Source organism: Aphelocoma coerulescens, chromosome 20 (assembly GCF_041296385.1).
Source record: "Aphelocoma coerulescens isolate FSJ_1873_10779 chromosome 20, UR_Acoe_1.0, whole genome shotgun sequence".
Lineage (NCBI taxonomy): Eukaryota > Metazoa > Chordata > Aves > Passeriformes > Corvidae > Aphelocoma > Aphelocoma coerulescens.
Genome location: NC_091033.1, coordinates 13,503,750 through 13,516,314, shown reverse-complemented (window position 1 = coordinate 13,516,314; position 12,565 = coordinate 13,503,750). Strand labels below are relative to the sequence as shown.

Genomic DNA, 12,565 nt, shown 5'->3' with positions numbered 1-12,565 from the left:
TGTGAACTGGTTTAATCTGGAGACGTGGGTCTATCTCGGGCCTTTAATAGCAGCTCTCAGGCGGCTCGTCCCCGGGCACTGATAGCCAAGATCTCCGCAGCCAGCACTGTCCAGGGTCAGCTTTTGTCTCTGCCACAATAAACAAACACTTGCTCCTCTCATGTAAATGAGCAGTGATCCGGATGCACCTTAAAACACTGGGAGAAGTCGTTGCTTTTGAAAACGATGTTCATTTTGTCTGACACACATAACTGCATAGATCAAATGCCTGCAGAAAGGTAGCAATTTGGCAGGGAAGTATTTTCTAAGCTTAGATGAAAGTGTGCTCACGGCGTCCGAAAATGCCTGTCTCACCTCCCACCTGCTTCCCCAGCCCCGAGTTTGCGCGAAAAGATTTGACAGGCGGGATTTTCGTTGAAAAAAGTAAAAAATTAAACTAAAAAGAAACCGATGCGAGGAACCGGCCGCACAATTCCCAGAGCCCCGGATCGGAGACGGTGAATCAGGGCTGCTTTACCTGCCAGGGGTTCGACACCACTGCAGTAATCTTGTCGGATCATTAAGTAAATTATACCTTAAACACTGGTAGCTTACAAGTTGTAATCAGTAATTCAACTCTTGACAATTATGCAAATGAAGCCCCAGCTGCGCTCGGACTTTCTCGCTTTTGCTACGAGAACTTTTTCCGAGTTTATTTCGCCCAAAACCCGCCGGGTGTGGGGGCAGCGGCCCTGCGCCGCCCTACGCGGGGTTTATCAAAGTCTTTCCACGCGTGGAGGAGCTGGGAACACCCGGCACTGCTCCCACACCCCCCAAAAAGAACGCAGCACGTGGGGGAACGCGGGGAAGCCTCGCTGCAGCGGGGGGATGCCCACGCGTGACCCCTTCCCCGCGGGGCAGCACCGGCGGCGGCGGAGGGGGGGGGGGGGGGTCCGGCTCCGGGCTGCCCGCCCACCCTCCGCGGGCGCGGAAGGAGTGGCTTGGGGCTGCGCGCTCCCTCCTGAGTGGCTGGCGGCCGCGGCGCCCGAGCCATCCCTGGGGAGGAGTTAGGATAATCCTATTGCCATTAAGGGCGTCTGGGCAGGGAAAAAAAACCCGAGTGACCATAAGCGCGGAGGGTTAGTCCGTCAGCTGCCTTCATGCCTGCCAACTGAGCTCCGTCCGGGGGGCCGCTCCTCTTCCCCAGCGCCGACGTGGATTTACCGCCCGTGGGGGGGGGCCGAGCTGTTCTGTTCGCGGCACCGCGCACCTGGTCCGGACGCTGGACGCCATGTTGTGGAAACTAGCAGATAATGTCAAGTACGAAGAGGACTGCGAGGTGAGAGGCTGCGGGGAGGGGTCGCAGCTGGGGAAGGGGGGGGTCCTGCGCGGGGCTCCGCCGCCCCCGGGCCGCGCTGCCCGCCCCGCTCGCTCCCAGCGCAGCCGCGTCCCCGCCGGGAGCGGCAGCTGTCCCTGCCCGAAGACCCTGCTTTGCAATTTTTCATTTTCCTTTGGAGGTGCGAAATTTATTTATATATATATATATATATATATATACATTTACTGAGTCTTTTGAACTCTGGAATAAAACGGGGTGCAAGCCCCAACTGGGAGAACCGAGCTTGCATCCCGCGTGGAGCAGCGCCGTGTGGGAGCGGGGCACTCCGGAGCCCCGGGGCTGTCGGAGCGCACCGCACCGGGGCGGGATGCGGAGAGACCGGCAGGTAGCAGCTGCGGCGCGGTGAGCCGGGCAGGGCGAACGCTTCCTTCCCACGCTTTTCCTCCCCGGGAGCGGCTCCCACCCGCCGCGTGGTGCTCCCGGGTTTTGATCTCCGAATTCGGCTGTGTCCCCCTGTGCACCCCCCCCCCCCCCCCAGCTCCGCTGGTCCGCCTGCTCGGCTCCTACAGATTAGCTGCAGTCCCCGCTTCACGCTCCATTGGGACCCCATTCACCTCTTATTAACTAGCCCTGTTATTTTAATGACCGTGAAGCCAGAAGCTGCTAAATCCCTGGATCAGCTCAATGTAGACATTTCAGCTTTGACTGCTGAGATTGGAAATCGGGGGAGAAGCAGCGATGGCACGGCTGGAGGCAGCACCGCCGTCCCTCCCCGTCGGGCAGAGCCGGGAGCCCCGGCCCGGGCGCCCCGCGGGGGTGGGAGGGATGGGGGTGTCGGGGGTCCCCCATCGCTCCAAGGGCGGCGGCTCCGCAGCCCCCCCGGCCCCGGCGTCTCCTTCCCAGCCGGGGCAGCGCGGCGGAAACGCGGCTGCGTCTCTGATTTGAATTTTTCTGCTCTTAATGATTCTTCTGATGACTTGCACAAGCGGGAGGGGTTGGTCTGGTGTAGTTGCGATGAGGAGAGCAGCGAGAACTGGTTTGTAACTTTTTCCCTGGGAGTGAGGTGATTTCTTCCGCGAAGTGCCTTAAAACCACCCAACTCCCTGGGCAGGAGCAGGGCGGCTCTCGCTCCTCTCTCTCCTTCCCCAGTGCCGCCACCCGCAGCCCCGAGCGGCCGCCGTGTCCCCGGACCCCGCTGACGGCCACCCCGTTGTTCCCCACCCCTGTGTGCTTTCCAGGACCGGCACGATGGGAGCAGCAACGGGAACCCGCGGCTGCCGCACCTCTCCGCCGTCAGCCAGCACCTGTACAGCCCGGCCCCGCCGCTCTCGCACTCGGGCGCTTCCGACTTCCAGCCCCCCTACTTCCCCCCCCCGTACCAGCCGCTGCCTTACTCCCAGTCCAGCGACCCCTACTCGCACCTCGGGGACCCCTTCTCCATCAACCCCCTGCACCAGCCGCCGCCGCCGCCGCCCAGCCAGCAGCAGAGCGCTTGGCCGAACCGGCAGAGCCAGGACCCGGCGGCGCTGGCCCCGCACGGCCGCCCCGGGCTGGTGCCGCACCTCTCGGCGCTGGAGAGCGGCTCTGCCGGCAGCCGCCGGGAGACTTTCCGGCGCTCCGAGCTGCTGCTGCCCCACGGGCACGGGCTGGACGCCTCGGCGCTGGCCGATAACCTGGGCCTGCACGACATGGCCCACCAGATGGAGGAGGTGCAGGTAAGGAGCACCCGGACACCCCCTCGGCGAGGCCGGACAGGCCCCGTCCCTTCCTGCACATCCCATCCCCGTCCATGCAGGCAAATCCTCATTTTCTGCGCTTCGCCGCTTAGGATGCGGGCGCGCGGGGAGGGGGTGGGTTTCCCAAAAGCCCCCGGCTTTTTCCCCTCTCAGCTCTTCCGGGTGCGAAACTTTCTCCCCCTTTCTCTTTCCAGAATGTGGAAGATCAACACTTACTAATGCATGACCAGACAGTCATTAGAAAAGGTCAGTAAGGTGGCACCGCAGTTCTACTTTCCCTTGTCAATAGTTAAAAGTTTAATGACGCACCGGTGAAGTGACGCCCTATTATTTTTATAAAGACCGATCCTTTGGGATCGGGAGGGCGGAGGAGTTTTTATTCCACTCGGTCGCTGGATTTTTCTGACGCTGTCCGAGGGAAGGTGTCGGCGGGGACAAACTCCCAGGGCTGCCCCGGGGCGTGAGACTCCTGCGGGGACGCGAATGTCCCCCCTCGTGTGCTCCTGTGCTGTGGCTTTAATCGAAAGCAGGACCTTGAACCGATTTTAATCTTTTCTGAAATGTGTGTGTAAAGTGACACGGGGCTTTTCTCTTGTTTGTTTGGGGTTTTTTGTTGCTGCTAGCACTCGAAGACAGCTTTTTTTCTTTTTCTTTTCCAACTTTTTTTTTTCAACTTCTTCACAAGACTTGAGAAAGAACTGAGTTCCCCGGCAGAAGACTGTTTGGCTTTATCTTAATCGAAATTGGTTTGTAGCTGAGGTTTTGAGAAAGGAGGAAGACGTATTGACTCAATTTACAGTAATTTAGCTTTTTTTTCCTTGCTTTTGTTTTTAAACAAATTTGTGCTTAAAAAAAAAAAATCAGAACTTTCCTCTGAAGACTTCAAACAAATACCTAACTGAGGAAAAGCAGAAGTGTGTGTCAGAGCGCTGATTGCTGCCTTTAGCTCATGGGAGAATAATTTTGCTGTCAGATGCACCACTGACAAATCTTCCCCCTCCGGGAGCGGGCCGACCTCGGCTCTTTAACCCTTTCGCCAGCAGCACACTGGGTGAACTGGGCGGATTCGTGAGGGGATGGAAAAGCTGGATCTGTGGTTTGCTCCTTCCAAAGCCTTTGTTGTCCCTCCTCACCCAAAGGCTGGAGCTATTAACGAGGAGAAGCTCCTTACTTTCGGTTCTCCCTGGGCTGTGTCCCTCTCTGTTGTGCTGTCTGGCAGGAATTTGTTGGGATTAAATTCCAAAGGCGGTTTCTTAAACCTGCGTGTGCGAGGTGGAAGATGAAGCCCAGCGGGAGCTGGAAGGTTTCTCCCTGCCCTGACTTGGGAGGAGTTTCGGCAGAAGCTGCAGGATGCTAATTCGGAGTCTGTCTTAGTATTGGGTTTTTGTGAGCGCGGCTTTGCTAACTCACAGCCTGCTGCTCCAGAGGTGTGGGGCTTGTGTGCCTTGACAAGCATTCTTGGTCGTGTTTGGCAGCTCCTTGGAATCCAGTGGCAAAATCCAGCTGGTCAGGAATAATTTTGGGGACCTTTCAGTCCCTGTGCTGCAGATGGATGCTGGGGACGGGGGGCCAGTGGTGTGAGCATTTAATACCAAACAAAATCCTCTCTCCTGGGTTGTTTTTCTAGAAAGAAAACTCACTTGCTGCTTCCTATTTACTTTTCCCTCTTATAAAATACCTGTTTCCCCTCCTCCGCCCGTAGGTCCCATCTCCCTAACGAAAAACAGCGCTCTGAGCCTGCCCTGCCAAAAGGATGGATTAATTGGGGTGGTGATCAACCCCAACGAAGTGTTCTGCTCCGTGCCAGGGAGGCTCTCCCTGCTGAGCTCCACGTCCAAGTACAAAGTGACAGTGGCAGAGGTGCAGAGGCGGCTCTCGCCCCCGGAGTGTCTCAATGCCTCTCTGCTAGGAGGAGTCCTGCGAAGGTAGGACGGCTGCACTCCCCTCCCAGCCACCCCTCCGTGCCTGGTGTTTGCATTTCCCCTGTTTTGCTGTGTGTGAGCAGCCGCATCAGCACAACCACAGAGCCTTTTAGCGAGTTCCTGGTTTTTGAGAAGCCCAACGACGCTGAATCCTAATAGGCTTTGGAAATAAAACGTCTTTGCACTTCTGCTGCCTCTGGAGAAGTGCTATTAACAGCTCTGACAGCAATTTTTATTCTCTGTTTAAAGCTGGGGTTTTGTCTCAAAACCAGTTCACGGAGCTGTCTCTGATTCCCAAGACAAACTGTTTCCCTGTGGAATGATTTTTTTATTAAATCTCATGGTCCTGATTAATCATTACAAGGACACTTTTTATGACCTTTTTTGCATACACTTAATTTGGCTTGTGATCACTCTACAGCTGTTGGTTTCAGTGGTGCAGTTTAAAATATTTTGATTTTGACCTGCTGTGTTTCATCCTGGCTGGTTTGAAGTAGAGCATTTAAAAAGTAGGTCACTTGAAAAGAGCCTGTTTTTTATCTTCTCCCCACCCCAGTAGAACCCTATTGAATGTCAGTAACTGGAATTTCTCATCTTAAAAAGAAGTGTTCCCTGAAGATAAATAAGGCCGTTTTTTTTCTCTTTAATTACAGAGCCAAATCTAAAAATGGTGGCAGATCATTAAGGGAAAAACTGGATAAAATTGGCTTGAATCTTCCTGCTGGCAGAAGGAAAGCTGCAAATGTGACACTATTAACATCTTTGGTGGAAGGTCAGTCTCGAGTGTGTCTTAAAAATAAACTTTCTCCCCTTGTGTACAGCTTTTATCCTCCAGGCAAAGCATGGAAAGGTTAGAAAGTCCTTGAAAGTAATACTGGCTTTTTTGTTAATTTTCAAGTGAATGTGGTGGGGATGTTGCAGCACCTAAGGAAGGGCTGTTCTGCCTTTGAGGGGCTCTCCTCTCTCGTGAGCCCTGCTCACACAAACCCAGCCCCTGCTCCTCTTCCTCACGGCTGCATCCCGGGATGCTGGCAGGGATGCAGAATTCCTCCGTGCCAGGATGTGCCAAAGGCACCTTTGTCCAGTCTGTTTCTAGAGGGTTGTTTTGGGTTTCACAAGGGCGAGGCAGGGAAGGCAAAATGGGTGAAACTCATCACATTAGTGGGTTTGGTTCCTTGTTGGGAAACTTTGGAAGTCTGGGACAGCTGACTCCAGTCCTGCCCTACCTCAGCGGTGTCCTCAGAAGCTTTGCTAATAAACAAGCTTATAAAGTGAGATTTATAGCTTTTGACTTCCTGGTAGGAAACTGGAGCCCCTTTAATCTGTGCCATGTTCTGTGGACCCTCTGTCAGTTACGCTGACCTGAAGGGTGTGTATATATGTACGTGTGTGGTTTACATTTGGTGCTCCTGTTTCAAGCAGCTCCTGGTAGTGGGACAATTTAATAGGAATAGAAGCAGCAACTGAAATGAGAAGAGTGAAAAATGATCTAACAATGCCTTCCTGCTGTTTATAATGCAGCAACTTCCATTTAAAAGCTTTCCTTGGAAGTTTCAGGGAGCTGATGTGTGTGCACATGCACACAGGCACACTGCACTGATCATGCCAATATTTTTTATTTTAAGCCTGATCAAATTGTTTTAATGAAAAAAAATGATAAGATTATGGGCCTTGCAGTTTGGTTTTCTGTCTGAAAATTCTTAAGCAAAAATATTTCAAAAGCATACTAAACTGAAAACTGTTGTTATGTAAGTGGGATGTAGTTGCAGATATTTTTAAATATCAGTGGACAATTTGATCTTGACTGAGTTGTATTCTTTGCTGTGCAGTTATTCTGGAGAGAGACAGGAATTTTTCTTTCTAGTGTAAAAGCAAAGAATTCTTTTTTGTTGCAGTCACCATACAAATCTCTTTTTATTTTCTTAATGCAGACTTACAAAGAAACACTGATCCATCAATTAGAAAATGGTAATGAGTGATCGAATGGTGCCCCTTTCTAAAACAGGAATACGCTTCAAAGATCCACAGCATTTTCCCCTTAATTTCCCTGATTTCCTTATAACAAATGATATTTCACCACTTAACAAGCTCTCCCTCTCACCCACCCAGGTGAAGCTGTGCATCTTGCTCGTGACTTTGGCTACGTGTGTGAGACAGAGTTTCCTTCCAAAGCAGTGGCCGAGTATTTAACCAGACCACACATGGGCCGCAACGAAATGGCAAACAGGAAGAACATGCTTCTTGCTGCAAAGTAAGTTTTCAGCTTGGATTTTATTTTTTTCTCTCCTTTTTGAACATGTTTTTGTCTGCTGTGACTGTCTGTGACTGAGGGATAATTTGGTAGATTTTTGTGTGTAATTTTAATTGGGAAGATGAAGCAATTCTTTTTATTTGGTTTTGGTTGGAATTCAGCTATGGCAGCAGTTTTAGTTCAGTCTGAACCAATAATAATACTACAGTCCTGTAGGTAACTAAAGCAGTTTGGGCCAGTTCTGTTCAACTGCAGTAAAAGCTTCAGGAAAAGTCATTTACCAGGACAACTGTAAGGAGAAGGTGTCCCCAGGTGTGACAGGGTCGAGGATGTGGAGAGCAGGTGTGGCCTGGGAATGTGAACCAGTGTCAGGACTGGGAGCAAGGGGAGCTCAGCCTGTCTCCTCACAGCTGCCCTTGGCAACAGCAGCTCCCAGCTTTCCCTTGGGACTCTGGGAGTCAGGAGCTGGAGAGTCCCTTTTTCCCTATTATGGCTGAAGATTTTTATAGTTCACTGGAAGCCATCCTTTGGTAGGTGTGGAAAGTCCCTGTGCTTAAACAAATTCCTGTTACAAACCTCAGTGAAGGGGAAGGAAGGGGAAAGGAGAGAAGCTTTGTTCTGGCTGTTCTGCAGCCACTTTGTACCTGTGAATAAACCCCGTCCTGAGCAGGTCCCTGGGAGGAAATACCTGTATTGAGCTTATCTAAAACTGGTGTTTGGAGTGCTCACTGTCCCCTTTCCCCTGCTGAGTTCCTCTCCCAGGCTCAGGTTTAACAGAGCTTCAGTTCATGATTGGTTCTCTGAGGGGTCGATGTAATTCCCTGCTTTCGACAGCACCCTTGCTCTGCAGAGGAGCTGAGAAAAACCTGCTTAAGCTGCTGAGAAAATTGCCTTGACTTTGTACTCATATCAGGCGTGCAAAACACATTCCTGGTGTTGAATTCATCCAGCCTTTCTTTAAAAGAGGTCTTCTTTTACAAGAATAGATCTCTTGAAAATTTAGAAATCTAGTCTCCCTTTCCTATAGTTTGAACATGATGCTAATTTTTCCTGAGCACTCCTACTGCTCCTGAATATTTTCATTATTGGCATAGTTACTGGCACTAATAACAATCCTCTGGAAGACGTTTGTGATTGAGAAATTCTGATAAAGTGATGATTCTGTTAAGATTGCTCAGCTCCTGTGAAATCCCTTCAAGGGGACAGATTTACAAGCAGCAAACAACATATGCTGGAGCATTATTAAGCACTCATGTTTTGCCAGGCATATGTGTTAGTGTTTGCAGTATCAGGGCCTCGGCCTCCCTATATATACATGGAATATACACAACTAAATTAAATCTCCTCTTCAGCTGCTCCAGTCTTTCTGAACCACTCAGCTGCAGCTGTGAAAGTTCTCATAGAAACCAGCACTGAATTCCCACTCCCCACTTCAAATCTGGAGCAAATGATGCGGGGCCAGCCAGGCACCAGAGGTGGAGAGATTGTTTTGCAGAGTGTTTTTGTGATGGGGATGCAACAAAGGTTCGTCAGGAAGTGGTGCTAGTAAACAGGCTTTAATTTTAGACACTGAATTTCTCGTAATTCCCACATAAATGCCAAATATTTGGTGCAATTTTCTTTGTTATTTTTGTGTATTTGCATGGTGTAAAGCGTGAGCCCTTTGTGTGTTGCAGGCAGATCTGTAAGGAATTCACAGACCTCCTCACTCAGGACAGAACTCCTCTTGGAAACACAAGACCCAGTCCCATCTTGGACCCTGGCATCCAGGCCTGTTTGACTCATTTTAGCCTGATCACACATGGCTTTGGGAGTGCTGCCATCTGTGCTGCCATGACATCCGTCCAGAACTACCTAAATGAAGCGTTAAAAATAGCAGACAAATCCTACATGAACGCTGGCGACCAGAGCCCCGCAGAGACCAACAAAACCATTGACAAAATGGACAAGCACAGGAAGTGAAAGGAAAACCAGACTTTACCCTTCCTCCTAAACACAGACTGAGATCTTCTTGCCAGGGGGAACATAGAGATTTGGGTGTTTGTTTTTGGTTTTTTTTTTTTTTCCTCTTGGTTTTGTCTTTTTTTTTTTTTTTTTAAGAAAGATGGGGAAAAAGGGGAAAAAAAAATCATTCAGGATCTTCACTCCTGCTGGATCCGTGAGGCAAGTCTTGCTAAAAGCTGCAGTATCCCTGTTCTGTGGAAGCAATTACCTGAAGATAAGTACTTGGGACAAGTGTATTGAATCCTTTGCTGTAAAAGTGGTGCTATAAAGGGGGGGTTGATGGAATTACACAGAGAGATTTATTTAGATTTCTTTGCCACATCTCGGTATCTCGTGGGTGACCAGCGTCATGTGTAGTTTTTGAGAGACAGATTTTAGATGGAAGCCTGTTTTGCTCTCTGATACAATTTCAGGGGTTCATTCTCTCGAAATGCAGAAGTAACAATAAAGCAGTATTAAACAATGGTACAGAGATTTATGGACATTACATTTTTTTTATAAACACCTGAAAATAGTAAGATTATTCTGTGGGGTTTTTTTTCTGTTTGTTTTTTTTTTGTTTGTTGTTTTTTTTTGTTCTGTTTTGTTTTGGTTTTGTTGTTTTTGGTTTTTTTTTTCAGATTACCGTAGGAGAGTACTAAAATCCTGCTAGACTTAAGATGGCATTTGACATGCTTATTTTTTACAGAAATATTCAGGCTTTTAAAAACTGCAGCAATGTTGGCTGCAGTTTATATTGTCTTGGTATTTTTTTAATGAGGACTAGTTCAAAATGAAAACACTTTTAGAAAATTCACTTTCTGTGTCTAAGGATATTGCAGCTTTATTCACATATTTATATTGTCTTGTTTTTAAATTTGGGGGGGAAACTTGAAAGAATAGGCACATAACTTTTCTTTTTTACTTTTTTTTGCCTATTAAGGCCAAAAAATACTTCCAGGGAGGCTTTATGTGTGTTAAGGGAAGCAGTGTGTTGAATGTAAATATTTATTTATGTGTAATTTAATCGGATTTGTAAATAATGGTGAACTTTTTAATACTTTTTTTTTATAAATGGGTTTCAAATTTTAATTTTGGTAAGTATTTCAAAGGTAATGGGTAAGCTAAACATATCTTTAGGTTTATGCACAGGTATGTTATACAGGGTATTTAAGACTTTTTTTTTTTTTTTTTAATCTCAATTCTTGCCACTGAAGATTAGATTTAATCTGAGGTGTTTGTTCACAAAGCAATAATTTTGTGCATCATTCACCTGGTAACTGAGTAGACATGCAAAACGAGTGTGTGAGTTAGTGTGTATGTGAATAATGGAGGTTCTGAGCTATCTTCAGATATTTGTAAATGTTCCCACTATAATTCTGATGTATATGATAACCATATAATAAAAGTATTCTGGATAGAAGCATGGAATGTTTTGTTAACTGAGAACAGCTCTGTTTTCTTTCTCTGCTCGGGGAATGTGGGGCGAGTAGCACTAGAGGACATTATGTATTGAGTCATAATTGCAGCACTTTGTTCGGATTAACAGAACAGAAAGATGAAGCTGTTTGCCAGTAAAACTAATGGTTTCAATTAAACACGTTATGTATCTCCAAGAATCTTTTATTTTTTTCCCCTCCTAAGATGTCATGATCCTGCCTTCTGCCTGCTTCAATAGGCAGCTTAAGCACAAACTGCGAGGCAGCCTCTCAATAAAAATCAATCCTACCAGTTTTGTTCTCCTGCTGAATCTGCCTGTCTTGGAATCATCTGTCTCTCACGACAAATATTCACAAAAACCTGGGGTGTGAAATTTGAGAGGTCTCCCATCCGCTTTCAGCCCAGTTTTACTGATTTGAGGAAGTTTACGTTTTGCAGAAAGTCCTCAAAGCGCTTTGTGCCGTAGGGGTGAGGCAGGAGCTGGAATTTTCGATGTCTCAGATGCAAAATAGCCAAACAAACCTTCCTGAAGAGAAATTGGGCTTTTTTTCCCCAGTGCTTTCTGAAAAAGGAATGTAAACCTGGGCTTTAGTGTGTCCTTGGCCCTTCAAGATCTGATCAATCCTTGAGGCAGGTGACACTGGGCTGTCAAGTGAGAATTCAGTTCACATCATGGCAGTGTTTCTTCCAGAGCTGTGTAAAAGAGGCAAAGTGTCCCATTTCTGAACACCTTGCTTATAAATCATTTTTATGTTCTCATTTTCCCTTTAAAGGATAAAGGAAAACCACTGGAGGTGTGCAGGGAGAAGAAAGGAGAGGGAAGCACAAAGAAACGAATGCCTGTATCAGTGGTGAACTGGGAGAAAAAGCTGTTTTTGAGTTGCAATGCAGTCCCCTTCTCTCCTAAAGAGGTGTGAAATTCCAGCCTTTGCATTTGTTAGACTCATTGTAGCATTTCAGAAATGAGCATTTTGGACCATCTGTAGGCACAGGCACAGCCAGGACACATGATGACTAACAGAACTTCGAAAATACACAAACAAGTTGCCCTTCTGAAGTGTATTTTTTATGGATTTTGTATATTTATACACAGAAATATGCTGGGTACGGTGGGAGCTTGTTTAGAGAAGGCAATGCTACAGCTCTGTTCCTTTTTTCCTCTTTCTGCTGCTGGACTGCTTATCCAGCATCTATAGGAAGATATTTTAGCTACCAGACAATGGAATCTTGCTTTTTTTTTTTTTTATTAATGCACAAAACCAGGCAGTGAAATAATTGCCCCTTGGGATAGGAAATAAGGATGTTTCCATTTATTCCTGCGTGCATTCAAGCAAAGCCAGTCAATTGTCTAATGTACTGACTCGGGTTCTATTCATATGTGTGGAACATCAGAAATGTGGAGTTTCCATTACCTTAACGCTTTGCTTTACTGTATATTTGAGCTAGGACATTCTTTTTGAAGCTCAACCACCTTCTAAGCTGTGCCAGAACCATGAAACAGCAACAACGTCTTCTGTTCCATCCCCTGGAAAGGACAGTTAAACTTGTCTCACCCAAAATTATTACTCTTAAAGGAATGTGTTAATTCTTGGGGAATGTAGAAAGCAGAGTGATCTGAACATTCAAGAAGGCACTTGCTTCTTCCTGATCCTCAAAATTTCATGATTTCTACTGCTTTTACACAGATTATTCCTGAGTTGGCTAAAAGAAAAGTTTCTAGTACAAATCTCTTCAGAAATTCCGTTTTTCGTTTCCTTTGAAAATGAATTATTCAAATCACTCTGTTAAATCTTTTCCCTTGCCATTCTCGCATCAAAAGAAGGGGTTGGGTCATAATGTGAAGGAAAAAGGTTTTAAACTATTTGGGTTTAAAAGTAAAAATTATTGAAGCACTGCCCTCCTGCAAAAATCGGAT

The 12,565-nt window shown here is 47.4% G+C and overlaps 1 protein-coding gene across 1 annotated transcript; it reads left to right on the top strand.

Annotated features, from left to right (window-relative positions):
- Positions 1-1,112: 1,112 nt before the first annotated feature.
- On the top strand, positions 1,113-10,829 carry TFAP2C (transcription factor AP-2 gamma). The gene is made up of 7 exons (XM_069034003.1): positions 1,113-1,318; positions 2,557-3,033; positions 3,249-3,300; positions 4,757-4,979; positions 5,630-5,748; positions 7,086-7,227; positions 8,904-10,829. Exons 1-7 carry the CDS (start codon positions 1,271-1,273, stop codon positions 9,187-9,189), a joined length of 1,347 nt encoding a protein of 448 aa, XP_068890104.1. The 5' UTR covers positions 1,113-1,270; the 3' UTR covers positions 9,190-10,829.
- The last annotated feature ends 1,736 nt before the right edge of the window (positions 10,830-12,565 follow it).